Below are 14,212 nucleotides of genomic sequence, written 5' to 3'. Positions count from 1 at the left end.
GTTTGGGCACCCCATCAGATCACCCTTATCAGATTTTCAGAAAACATGCAATAATTATTTAAAAGGGACCTATTATGCTCATTTTTTTACCCTTATTGAGTTGTCTCCTATTTAGTAGCTACACACGATAACTTGCACAGAAAGCTTATATTTAGCAGAATCTGCACCTATTCCACCTGTATTTCCTTTGATTTGTACTTTAATTTATTCCACCCACATCCCGCCTGTGGGCATGCTCACTCTGCTGTGATTGGTCACACGCCCAAAGTGCTTCCTAACTACGAACCATATAAGGAAGTCCACCCCTCTGCATGTCACAAAGAAACAACTTCAAATGAGGGTCTGGATTCTGGCTGAAGGTATTTTGAACCATTCCTATGGCCACACAGCCCCCCTACAAACTAATGGCCAGTCTCCTAACTACCACAATTCTCCAAAATTATTGAGAAGCTATTCAACAATAGGCTGGATAAATTTATTAATGCGAACAAATTACTATCAGAAAGTCAGTATGGATACAGAGCTAACATTTCTACCTCCATGCCACTGATCAAAATTCCAGCGGAAAACACTAACGCTATAGATCTTAGGAAGTGTGCAGCCGCAGTATTCATGGATCTGACAAAAGCCTTTGATACAATCAATCATGACATCCTAATAACTACATTAGAAAGGTACAGAATAAGAGGATTGGTTCTGAACTGGGTCAAAAGCTACTTAGCTGACAGGAAGCAATACGTAAAGCTAGCAAGTTCATATATTACGTGCGGAGTACCCCAGGGGTCAATACTGGGACCAAAACTGTTCAACTTGTACATCAATGATATCTCTAAAGTCACAAAAGACTTAAAGCTGTGATTGGTCACACGCCCAAAGTGATTCCTAACTACGAACCATATAAGGAAGTCCGCCCCTCTGTGACATCACAAAGGAACAAATTTACCAAGCCTTTTGAAACTGAAGGTTTTGAGCCATCCCAAACTTCTTTCAGGGCTCACTTCGAAATGTGCAAACCTCATTATCTGAAACCTTGGCATCGTTTAACACGAGAATACAACATTCTAACTACATTCATAGGTCAGAAAAGTGGAAAAAGGTCCCCTTAAGGACCCATAATAGGTCCCGTTTTCGGGCAAATTTGGGCACCCAAAATAAAAAAAAAAAAAACAAAATTACATCAATATTTAGTAGCTCGTCCTTATACAGATATGAATCAGGGACTATTTAAAACAAATTCCTACCTTTAACGTGATTGCAATATCAGAGACTTGGTTGGACAGTGAGAAAGAAGCTGATGTTAGTTTAGATGGGTATGAATTATTTACCACAAATCGGAGCAATAAGAAGGGAGGAGGAGTTGCCCTATTTGTGAGCAGTGATTTAAATTATAAAAAAATTGAGCATATGTCCGTGCAAATAGAAAACATCATGGAATGTGTCACAATAGAAATAGATATGGGGAAAACCAGTAATATAATAATAAGTTGCATCTACAGAACACCAGGATCTTGTATAGATTTATTTAATGATAAACTTATTGAAATGTATCATAAGATGAATGATAGAAAAATGGTAATTGTCTGTGGTGACTTTAACATAGATCTATTAAACCCACATAAACACAATAAGACAAAAAGCTATATTGAATCACTGTACAGTGTAAATTTATTTCCTACCATATTAAAACCTAGTAGAATAACAACAGACACTGCAACACTAATAGATAATATACATATTTACCAATGCAATGGAGAAAAAAATAGTAAGTGGACTTCTTCTTAATGACATCAGTGACCATTTACCTGTATTCATAACAGTACAATGTTCCTATGACACCCAAACACAGGCAAACTCTGATACCTACAAAATAAGATATAGAACAACTGAATCCATAGAAGCACTTAAGAAGGACTTAAGAGAGCAAAGATGGACAGGTATTTACTCAAACAATGACCCTAATAAAGCATACGAAGAATTTCTGGCAACTTTTACCAAATTATATGATAAACATTGTCCCATTACAACAAAAAAAAGAAGAAAATACAATGTGAAAAGCCTTGGATGACAAGGGGTTTGGAAAATACGTGTAAAAAGAAAAACCTACTTTACAAACAGTTTCTGCAGTCAAGAACAAAGGAAGCTGAGAATAAATATAAAAAATATAAAAATAAATTAATTAGCATATTGAGAACCAATAAGAAGGATTACTATCATAGACAATTAGAAGAGCACAAAAATGACACACAGAGTTTATGGAAAGTGCTTAATAATATCATTAAAAAAGGAGTTACTAAATTATATTATCCTAATTACTTTACTAAAGAGAATCAGCCACATATAACCAAAGCTAATGACATTACAAATGGCTTTAACAACTATTTTGTGAATATGGGCCATGACTTGTCAAAAGAAATTGTACACCCAACAGCAACTCAAGATGTAGATGAGAATATTATTAATGTAAATCCAAATACCATCTTCCTCAAGAAAATAACTGAAAGAGAACTTGTGGATGTGGTAAATACATGTAAAAACAAAAAATCAGTTGACTATACTGGCATTGATATGCAATTTGTAAAAGAAGTTGTAGATTGTATAGCTACACCTCTGACCCATATCTGCAACCAGTCATTTCAAACAGGCATATTTCCTAATCAAATGAAAATAGCAAAAGTCATTCCAATATATAAAACCGGAAATAAACATATATCCGCTAATTATAGACCCATCTCTATACTTCCACAATTCTCCAAAATTTTAGAAAAACTTTTTAACCATAGACTTGATCACTTTATAGAAAGACAAAAAGTACTAACTGAACATCAATATGGGTTCAGATCAAAGCGATCTACGACATTAGCAGTCATGGAACTTACAGAAAAAATAGCGACAGCAATAGATAATAAGGAATATGCAATTGGTATTTTTATGGACTTACAAAAAGCATTTGATACTATTGACCACAACTTATTAATAAAGAAGCTGGAAAGATATGGGATCAGAGGTATCGCACAAAGGTGGTTACAAGATTATTTAAATAATAGACAACAATATGTGCAACTAAATGATAATAAATCTGATCTACTGAATGTGACATGTGGGGTACCACAAGGTTCTGTGCTGGGTCCTAAATTATTTATTATATATATGAATGACATCTGTAAAGTGTCTAAGCTGTTACATTTTGTTTTGTTTGCCGATGACACAAATGTATTATGTACTGGTGGGGATCTGGAACATCTCCTGGTTACAGTGCAGAGGGAGCTCGGAACCATAAAAAGATGGCTCGCCACAAATAAATTATCATTAAACCTACATAAAACCAAATATATTATATTTGGAAACCATAAAAAAATAAAACAAACACAAATTAAAATAGAGAATACTGAAATTGAACGCGTAAAGGAAAGCAAATTTTTAGGAATTATTGTAGAAGACAAACTAAGCTGGAAATCACATATAAATCATATAAAAAACAAAATATCAAAAGTAATCGCAATATTATATAAACTAAAGTATATCCTCAATAAACACTATCTACAATTACTATATCGAACTTTTATAGAGCCATATATTGTTTATGGCATTGAAAATTGGGGACACACCTACAAAACCATTGCACAACCAATTTACATGATGCAAAAGAGAGTAATAAGGATAATCAATCAAGCTGCTTACCAAGCACCAACAAGTAAATTCTTTTTACATTCGCAAATTGTAAAATTTTATGACCTAATTGATTTCAAAACTGCACAAATGATGTTTAAGGTAAATAAAAACATGCTCCCAAATGTTGTCCAGGGGATGTTTCAGATTCGTACTAGTCAATATGATCTACGAGGAATGAGTGTGTATGCAAAAGGGAAAGTACGAACAAATGTAAAGCAGAGATGTATGTCAATCAAAGGAGTAGATATATGGAATGATTTAGATTTAAAGATGAAACTTGTGATACGCTAAATAGATTTAAACAACTATTTATAAACAATCTTATGAGTAAATATGAAAGGGAATCATGAGTACCAGAAAGCAAATTGTATACCGCATTGTATAGATTACATAACAGTTGCTGTGAGCCAAGTTGCAACCATTCCAGTTGTTATGTTTACAACATGGTAACATCACTTATAGGCAGACAACATGAGGGGGGGTGGTGATGTCGGGCATCTAGGTGAAGCTCTGGGAAGGGCGGGAGTGTGCTGTGGCCTCCTAAAGTGGACCCTGCCTTGTCTGGCCTTCCCTGGCTACTGGGGGTGTGAGTCTGGGTCTCAGGTGCTTCAGCACACTTGCGCGGCTTGCTGTTCTCTGGCTGGGCTGGGGCCTCAATAGCCGCAGATGGCGCTTGGGGCGCCCGGGCTTGGTGGGTGCTTCTTATGGGAGCATTCCGTGTGGCCTCACAATAATGAGGTAAATGATGGTTGGACATCGGGTGTCACGTTGACCACATGTTGGTAACATGTCTGTGGCATGAGGAAGAGGTCTGTTGGATAACAGAACAAACAATCCATCCAAATGTAGGCCCGCCCAGGGATCACACATACTTGTGGGTGCAGCCAAAATGGCGTCTTATTGGAGGGCAGCGGGGTGTGCGGGGACTGCTGGGGTGCTGGGCACTCGGTGGGTGCACTCAGGGGCTAGGGGGGTCGGGGCCAGGTGGGTTGACTGGCGGGGTTGGTGGTGTGCTTCAGCAATGTTCTGGGGTTTTGCTGGGGTGTCCGATGTTCCCACTCTTCTTTTGTTGTTTTGTCTTATGTAAGATTCTGTGATTATATGTGTGGAAAAAAAAAAAAACTTATTGAATTGGTAACTGCTATGGCGTGGAGAAGGGGTAGGATTTAATAAGCTTTGCTTCTTCCTGCTCCTTTTCAGACATGTGTAGTAATGAGGTGCTGTGTGTATGCATGTATGTGTATGTGTATATATGTACGTATGTAGATATGTGTGTATGTATATGTATGTATGTATATGTATATATATGTATATATATATAAATAGATATTGTAAGTGCATATGTGAGAAAGAATAATGTAACATAGTATGCATGTCTGAAATAAATTAAGAAAGAATGCTTCCTATAGCTTCCAAATGAGGGTCTGGATTCTGGTTGAAGGTATTTTGGACCTTTCATCTGGCCACACAGCCCCCCATCATGATGGAACCACCACCATATGTTACTGTGGGTAGCAAGTGTTTGTCTTGGAATGCTGTGTTCTTCATCTGCCATGCATACCGCCCCTTGTTATGTCCAAATAACTCCATTTTACTTTCATCAGTCCACAGCACCATATTCCAAAATGAAGCTGGCTTGTCCAAATGTGCTTTAGCATACCTCAAGTGACTCTCTTTGTGGAATGTGATCAGAGAAGGCTTCTTCCGCATGACTTTCCCAGAATGAACGATGAATGTTGAAGGATGCCTAGTGACACCATCTGCACCAAGATCATGTTGTAGGTCTTTGGAGCTGGTCTTACTGTTCTCACCATCGTTGGCCTCTGCTCATCTGAGATCTTTCTTGGCCTGCCACCCCGGGGCTCTAACTAGAACTGTGCCTGTGGTCTTCCATTTCCTCACTATATTCCTCAGAGTGGAACCTGACAGCTGAAATCTCTGAGCTAGCTTTTTGTATCCTTCCCCCAGACCATGATGTTAAACAATCTTTGTTTTCAGGTCATTTGACCAGCTACCATGGTGCTACCCTTCAGAAAACATACAACTTGCAATTGGCCACCTTAAATACCCTTTCTCATGATTGGCTTCACTTGTGTATGCAGGTCAAAGGTCAGTGAGCTTACCAAACACATTTTGTGTTCCAATAATTAGTGTTAAAGGTATTTAAATCAATAAAACAACAAGGGTGCCCAAATGTATGCACCTGCCTACTTTTGTTTAAATAATTATTGCACACTTTATACTGTGTGGCAGCCCGCCACAAATAAAGTTGGTGGAACCTGTTTTTTCTTGCTCATTATCTCATTCTAACTCATTGGTGGTAACCTTGTAGTTACTGCCATCAATTAATTATAAATAACCGAAGTGAATAAAGTTACAGCACGAAGAAGCAGTTTAAAAATACCATTTCTTCCTGCTTAACCATACTGAACTCATATTTTAAAACATAATATATAAACAATGGAATGAAATTATTTTTTATAATCAGAATCTATGTATGTATCTAAGTATGCTTACACAAACGAGGGAATTGACTCCGATTAAATTGGCTCTCATTGTACTTATTAAAAAACACTTAATAAATAAATAAATAAATAAATACAAAGTACGCCTAACGGTTCCACTTACTTAAACTTCACACCCCGGAGTTTTTTTAAGTTTACTTTGGTCGTATTTTGCAACGAATGGTGTTGCAGAGTTCAACAGTGGAGCTACTGGAACCTAGTGCGCATGCGTGCACTCTTCCCACAGCAGGTAAACTCCACCATGGCGGCGAGAGGCCATGTGCAAGACCCCAACGACCGGAGACTCAGACCCATATATGGTGAGCGCTCGTCTGCGGGGCGACTTATTGTGTCCACTTTGAGACTGTGGTCCACTTTGTGGTTCCTTATATGCGCGCATCTTCTTAAACCTGACTGGGTCCGAGCTGGAGGGCAGTTTTGCGGCCCCTCCATCACCAACCACGGGCTCTGCTGCCTGCTGCGCCCTATGACAGTGCACCTTCCCCGGGCTGCCCGCAGCCGGGGCAGCGCCGGGCTGCTCCGGTTCTCTGATTGTAGCGTCCCACCTATTTGGCGGACGTTGTCGGTTATGTTGGCTCAGAGAACAGTCTAAAAGGTGATGTGAGGAGGCGCATTGTCACCGCTGAGCATGTTTTCTCCTTTGCTAACCGCGGCTGTTTGACAGCTAGCTTCCAGGCTAACGTGCTAGCTAGCATGCCTTTCAATGGAACCGCTCACAACTCCTGGCTTGTTTTAAAGAAAAGTTGCTAATTTGTGTGTATCGTCCGTTGTGCGGCTGACAGCCTTCATCACTGTCCTCTCACTTGCGCTGTAAAAGTGTCAAGAGTGCAATGCTAACCTTTTAGCCTCCGGCTAGCATTCAGAGCAGGTTCAGGACAATGCTCCATGCTAACCCCGGCGTATTGGTGCTAGCTGCTTAGCTAGCATGGTGCTGTCAAAGCTCTTTAACGCCCTCAAACTCCTACATATCTACAACATAAACACTCAATAACTTCAATTGAAAACTTTGATTTATGTCACCACTGGAGACCTATTTGGTTTAGCAGCTCTTTCAGTGATGCTCCTGCTAGCCTTAGCTTTACCTAAACTTCAACTACAAGAACGAACACCTAGTCATCTTACGTGCGTTGAAGCAAAGTTTATACATTGTTGAATTAAAGTGTAGATTAGCTATTTTGTTTGTGTGCTTAATGTTGGTGACGGCCAGGACTTGTTCATTGAAGTTACATTAACAGCTTTGTCAATTCATGCCTGGATGGATTGACAGCTTGTAATGTGAAGGTTAGATGATGATTTTCTTCCTCATAACGTTTTGGTTCGCTCCTCACATCGAGAGAAGAGACATGACACAATCACTGTCTGCTACAGTTAATTTTGGCAACCAGCTGTCCTGTTTGTGTGTACACACACACACACAATGTAATGTCATTCACTGTGCAGTCATAGTGACACACATCTTCAATAGTCTCTGTTGTTGACTTCTGAATTGAAATTTTACACTGATAATCCTCACTGTGCGTTTTTTTTACCCTCAGATTACCTTGATAATGGCAACAACAAGATGGCCATACAGCAGGCTGATAAACTGCTGAAGAAACACAAAGACCTGCACTGTGCTAAGGTACGTCATTCAAATATCCTGCCCGTGTTCCCCTTGTTGTAGCCCCCCTGCCGTTAAAAAAAAGCCAACTGCGGTCCAGGTTTTATGTGACTTTAGTCGTGTATCCTCCCCAAAATGTCTTTTTATATCTTTAACGTCCTCCTCCCTGCAGGTGTTAAAGGCCATCGGCCTCCAGAGGACAGGAAAGCAGGATGAAGCCTTCTCGTTGGCCCAGGAGGTCACCTCTCTGGAACCCACCGACGACAACTCCTTACAAGCCCTCACCATCCTCTACAGAGAGATGCATCGCCGTCAGTAGAAATGCCCGCATAGTGGCGTGGTGGGGGGGTACATGTTAACCGGTGTGTGTGTTTGTATGCTCGTTACAGCCGAGTTGGTCACCAAGCTCTACGAAGCTGCCGTCAAGAAGGTTCCGCTGAGCGAGGAGTACCACTCGCACCTTTTCATGGCGTACGCTCGCATCGGGGAGTACAAGAAGATGCAGCAGGTTTGACACATGCTCACAGTATATGATATACAGTACTGTGTAATGCTGTTATTCCACCTCTAGCTTTTTTATTTTAATGACTCATGCTGACGTAATAGTACGCTGTGGCCGCCACAAATACATTTGGACTGCCACAAATACATTTGGCGCGACCTGGTTGGCCCTCGCTCCATGGCGGTTCAAACAGCGCTCCCTCACTCTATCGCGGGTTTTCAAAAATGAATTAAATCATAAAATAATTGGTCTTGCGTGGTTGACTACTGATTATTATATTATTATAATATTGGATTATTGTATTTGATCATCACCACTTTCACATTGTATTGTTTTACCAACAAATTTACAAGTCAATCTGGCAAATGTGAGGATACAATTATTCTAGAACAGGGGTCAGCAACCTGCGGCTCCAGAGCCGCATGTGGCTCTTCAGCCTCTTTATTGTGGCTCCCTTTGCGATGCTTGAATATTTTTAACACCCGAGTGGGGAAAATGCACGTCTTTTGTAATGAGTTTTAAAAAATCCAACTTTGTCTGAGACCATGAATGCATCCTGAGTGAGTTCTGACTGCTATCCAGTTCAGTACATGAAGAAAAACAAGTAATACTTACCTACAAATCTAAAAAATAAATTTGAGATAATTTAAAAACAGCGGCATGGGAACTTGTTTTTACGTTTACAGTAGTTTACACATACATTTATGTAAGTTTATCTCCAAAACTAGCAAGAGTACTCCAACTCGTCTTTTCTTATCTGAACTACTTTGATACCCCCAAATTCCCTCCAATGTTGTTTTAAACATACTATATGTTTTGCGGCTCCAGGCTATTTTTCTTCAGTGGGCATTGGGTAAAATGGCTCTTTTCATAGTAAAGGTTGCCGACCCCTGTTCTAGAATTATAATAATTTCATTAATATATTCACTAATAAATAATAAACACTAATAATTTGTATTGTTTTTATAATAAAATAATATATTTTCTGTAAAAAATTACAAATAACATTTAGCAAGAAAGATTCTTTGTGATTTGTTTTAAAAAATATTTTTTACTTAATATATATATTAATAAAAAAATGCAATTATATTAAAAATAAAATAAAAAAAAAACAGTTATAAAATAAAAATAATGTGCCTTAAAGAAGACACTTATTTCCATGTGTTCACGTGCCACATAAAATTATAGGAGGGACCGAATCCGGCCCCCCTGGCCTTGATTTGGACACCTGTGGTATAATGGGACTGTCTTGTCGTTTCAAGTCCGTGAAGCAGATGGCATCGTAACTGTAAACTTAACACCTCATACACCTGGTTTGCCAGAGAATAACAAGTCAAGGCCGTTTTGCTAACTAAAAGTTGTGTATTCACGATAGCAGTGCAAAAACAACACATCTAATGGTGGACTAAGACTGTCAGTATGAATGAAGCTGATTTTGATGTTTGTATCTCTCCAGGCGGGAATGGCCTTGTATAAAATTGTTCCCAAGAATCCGTACTACTTCTGGTCTGTGATGAGTCTGGTAATGCAGGTATGTCATCAACACGCGCACGCACGCAAATTAGATGGTGACTATCCAGCCACAAATAGATTGAAGCACTGTGGCAAACACCGCCTGGCCTAATGTGTTATGTACTGTGATGTTGCTGTCCAGGCCATCTCAGCACAAGATGAAAAGCTTTCCCAAACCATGTTCCTGCCACTGGCCGAGCGCATGGTGGAGAAGATGGTCAAAGAGGACAAGATTGAAGCAGAAGCTGAGGTGATTTTGATTACACACGGCTGTTTATTAATAAATACATCAAGCAGAAGTGTGGAAGATGTTTTTCACTGCAAATATGTCCACTTCCTGTAGCTGTCCCAATACTATTGCTGTGGCGTTGACAGTCCTATTGGCTTCTCATTGTAGGTGCAGCTGTACTTTATGATCCTGGAGCGTTTGGGAAAGTGCGAGGAGGCTCTGGATGTTATCAAGGGGCCTCTAGGAGGTGAATGCACACAAATGGGTCATGTTCCCTTTTCCGGTCCGCTTGTCTTCACTGTGGCTGCATGACGTCCTCGCAGAGAAGCTGACCAGCGAGCTTCAGAGTCGAGAGAGCAAGTGTATGATGCTCTACAGGCGACTGCAGCGCTGGCCTGAGTGCAACGCTCTGGCCCACAAGCTGCTGCTGAAAAAGTGAGGCTGAGTGCTGAGTGCCGTTTTGGATTTAATTGCATGCAATTTGACATGCCATCTCTGTATGTACAGTCCTGATGATTGGCAGTTTTACCTGGCCTACTTTGATTCGCTCTTTCACCTCATGGATCAGTCGTGGAGTCCGTCAGAGGAGGGAGAACAGTGAGTTGACACTTTGACACTTCACCCACTCGAGGGGGTGGTTTCCAGGTTCTCATCTGTTGTACAACCCCTGGCAAAAATTATGGAATCACCAGTCTTGGAGGATGTTCATTCAGTTGTTTAATTTTGTAAAAAAAAAGCAGATTACAGAAATGCCACAAAACTAAAGTCATTTAAAACTGCAATTTTCTAGCTTCTAGCGAAGAAACACTAAAAGAAATCAAGAAAAAAAGTTGTGATAGTCAAAAACAAATTCTTTTTTAGATAGAGCAGTAGGAAAAAATATGGAATCACTCAATTCTGAGGAAAAAAATATCGATCATCTTGTAAATTTCCATTTCCAAAATGAACACGTGCATCATATTAAATCTGCTCATTAGTCTGCAGTTAAGAAACAGTGCTCACACCTTGGAGAGCTGTTCTACCATGAGGACTGACATGCATCATGGCTCCAACACAAGGGATGTCAATTGAAACAAAGGAGAGGATTATCATACTTCTTAAAGAAGGTAAATCATCACGGAATGTTGCAAAAGATGTTGGTTGCTCACAGTCAGCTGTGTCGAAAATCTGGACCAAGTACAAACAACATGGGAAGGTTACTGGTAAAAGGCAAGCATACTGGTAGACCAAGGAAGACATCAAAGCGTCAAGACAGAAAACTTAAAGCAATATGTCTTGAAAACAGAAAATGCACAGCAAAACAAACGGGCAGAAAGTGGAGTCAATGTCTGTGACCGAATTGTAAGAAACCGCCTAAAGGAAATGGGATTTACATACAGAAAAGATAAATGAAAGCCATCATTAACACCTAAACAGAAAAAACAACATTAAAATGGGCTAAGGAAAAGCAATCGTGGACTGTGGATGACTGGATGAAAGTCATATGCAGTGATGAATCGCGAATTTGCATTGGGCAAGGGGATGATGCTGTAACTTGTGTTTAGTGCCGTTCCAATGAGATTTATGAAGACGTGCAAATTTCCACAGTCACTGATGATATGGGGCTGCATGTCAGGTAAAGGCACTGGGGAGATGGCTGTCATTACATCTTCAATAAATGCACAAGTTTATGTTGACATGTTGGACACTTTTCTTATTCTATCAATTGAAAGGATGTTTGGGGACGATGACATCATTTTTCAAGATGATAATGCATCTTGCCATAGAGCAAAAACTGTGAAAACTTTCCTTGAAGAAAGACATATAAGGTTGATGTCATGGCCTGCAAATAGTCCTGATCTCAATCCAATTGAAAATTTGTGGTGGAAACTGAAGAAAATGGTTCACGACACGGCTCCAATCTGAAAAGCTGATCTGGTTTGCAACTGAAAGTTGCAGTTTTAAATGACTTTAGTTTTGTGGCATTTCTGTAATCTGCTTTTTTTTCTTCCCAAAATTAAACAACCGAATGAACATCCTCTAAGACTGGTGAGTCCATAATTTTTGCCAGGGGTTGTACAATGGAACAGGGGTCCCCAATCACGTACTGGGCCACCTTTTGGCACAGTGATAAAGAAATGCATAAAACAATGTAAATAACTACATAAAAATTTAAGTAAATAGATGTAGATTTTGGAAATATGCGCCATAATTTTATAAAATACAAACAGAAAAATCCCACAGTTTTTGCATACCAAGCACAGCACATGTGCAGCATGGAGGTTATGCTTTTGCCAGCGTTTATCTGTTTGGTTGTCTGTGTGTGTTAATAACTTCCTGTCCGGAATGGATTTGGATGAAATGTTCGAGAATTGTCGGAAATGGGAACTGGTTACATTTGGCTGGGGGGGTGATCCGGATCACCGCTTGGATCTGGGAATATTGTAAAGGACTCTGTAACATTGCAAGCTATGACCTTTTTTGGCATTTGTGCATACAACTCCACAAAAAATGGTCAGACCTCTTGCTTGGGCCATGTAGTCTTCCCGGTACATTGTGCTATCATGCTAGGTGTTTGCATGCTAATATCACTGTACTAGCATTTTTGACTGTTGTCATGAGTAGACACCTATATAAACACCACTATCATGCCAGGTATTAGCATGACGATGTTTGCATGTTAACAGACCTTGCATGCAAATAATAGCATAGTAACGTTTTTAGCCGCTTTCATGGGTAGAAACTTGTATGAACACTAATCACTGTATGCATTAGCATGGTAACATGCTAGCATGATTACTACATTGCATTTTTATCCATTTTCATAGGTAGACACTATTGTTAGCTGTTAGCATACTAACGTTAACATGTTAGCATTGCTAGCATACCAACATGGGCATACTAGTATTTGTGCAATTTTTATGAATATGAACTTAAGCAAACATTAGCATGCCAACATTAGCCTAGTAGCATTTTTAGACATTTTCATAGCAAAAAGATGTTGGAATGCTAACATAATTATACTAAAGTTAGCATTTTCAGAGTTAGGCACTTACAAACAGCACTATTATGCTATAAGGAAAAACTAGGACTAAGTTGTACAACTGAACTGCATTATATTGAGAGGTATTTCTAATAATTTGGCTCCCATCATTGAAGGTTTTTTTTAGCCTTTTCTTCAACCAACCTGGTCTTACTGAGTGAGTCTCTTACTTGTGGACAACAACTGCAACTAATATGTTTATGTCTGTAGCTGCTCCGAAGGCGCGGTGCATTACACGGTGAATGATGTGGTGCGGTTTGTGGAGGATCGCATCAACGGCGAGGAGGGTAAAGACTCCCGCTCCCTGCGGGGTCCTTTCTTGGCCCGTCTGGAGCTGATGCACAGGCTGAGAGAGAGGGGCTGCCCCGAAGAAAGCCTGCTGGGTAAATAACAAACACAGATTTAAAAAGACATCCAGTGTTTCTCACAGGATGAGAGTTTTGGGGTGGTGGTGACAAGATGATCATGTTCTAATTTGCATAATTGGACGCTGTGGGAAACAATGTAAGCAAGGAAACTTCAAACGCAAAACATTTTTAGAAAGGAACTTTCTTCTGTCACATCTTTTTGTTTCTTTTAATGTCTGAGATGAGCATTACGTACTGTCATGGTAGTCTCCAAAAGTGTCTAGTAACATATAGTAAAAAGTTGCAAGGTTTTTAAATTTTTTGGAAGAAGAGAATCTAAAGAGGTCTGAGTACTCACAAAATATAGCAACACTCTTGATACTTTGTTTTCTCTATGGCAGAACAGATGCTTAGAAGCAGAGTTAAGATGCCATCTACTGTACGGAACTGCAACATCACGCTGCATTCACAGACAGTGCCGTTATAATGTATTTATTAGCGCTGGTGAAGAGGTAGTCCAAAATTATGAATGGATTTGGGCCGCCATAAATGAATGAATGAATGAATGTGTGGGAAACATTGATCTTGATGTTGTCCTCATCCTCATTTTGTTGTTTGTTGTCCAGGCGATCCTCTAGAGCTGATGGTGCAGTTTTTTGGCAAGTATGGAGACAAGCCTTGCTGCATCACGGACCTTAGCATTTACCTCCACCTGCTCTCTAATGACCAGCATGTGCAGGTGAGCGACAGCACCTGCGCCATCTTGTTCACCCACCGAGCCCCCATCCATCACTTTCTCCTCTGCT

The 14,212-nt window shown here is 39.8% G+C and overlaps 1 protein-coding gene across 1 annotated transcript in view; it reads left to right on the top strand.

Annotated features, from left to right (window-relative positions):
• Positions 1-6,333: 6,333 nt before the first annotated feature.
• naa25 (N-alpha-acetyltransferase 25, NatB auxiliary subunit) overlaps positions 6,334-14,212 on the top strand; it is a 15,116-nt gene continuing 7,237 nt past the window's right edge. Inside the window, exons 1-11 of the mRNA XM_058057382.2 lie at positions 6,334-6,493; positions 7,730-7,815; positions 7,967-8,105; positions 8,184-8,302; positions 9,753-9,827; positions 9,951-10,058; positions 10,206-10,284; positions 10,361-10,472; positions 10,545-10,634; positions 13,270-13,442; positions 14,033-14,145. Of these exons, the coding sequence (XP_057913365.2) occupies positions 6,400-6,493; positions 7,730-7,815; positions 7,967-8,105; positions 8,184-8,302; positions 9,753-9,827; positions 9,951-10,058; positions 10,206-10,284; positions 10,361-10,472; positions 10,545-10,634; positions 13,270-13,442; positions 14,033-14,145 (1,188 nt within the window). The 5' untranslated portion in view covers positions 6,334-6,399. The remainder of the gene's footprint in view (positions 6,494-7,729; positions 7,816-7,966; positions 8,106-8,183; positions 8,303-9,752; positions 9,828-9,950; positions 10,059-10,205; positions 10,285-10,360; positions 10,473-10,544; positions 10,635-13,269; positions 13,443-14,032; positions 14,146-14,212) is intronic.

The sequence above is a fragment of the Doryrhamphus excisus genome, linkage group LG19, assembly GCF_037039965.1.
Source record: "Doryrhamphus excisus strain RoL-2023G ecotype Guam linkage group LG19, RoL_Dexc_Guam_v1.1, whole genome shotgun sequence".
NCBI lineage: Eukaryota > Metazoa > Chordata > Actinopteri > Syngnathiformes > Syngnathidae > Doryrhamphus > Doryrhamphus excisus.
The sequence above is the reverse complement of the archived record's forward strand: the minus strand, read 5'-3'. Positions and strand labels throughout refer to the sequence as shown.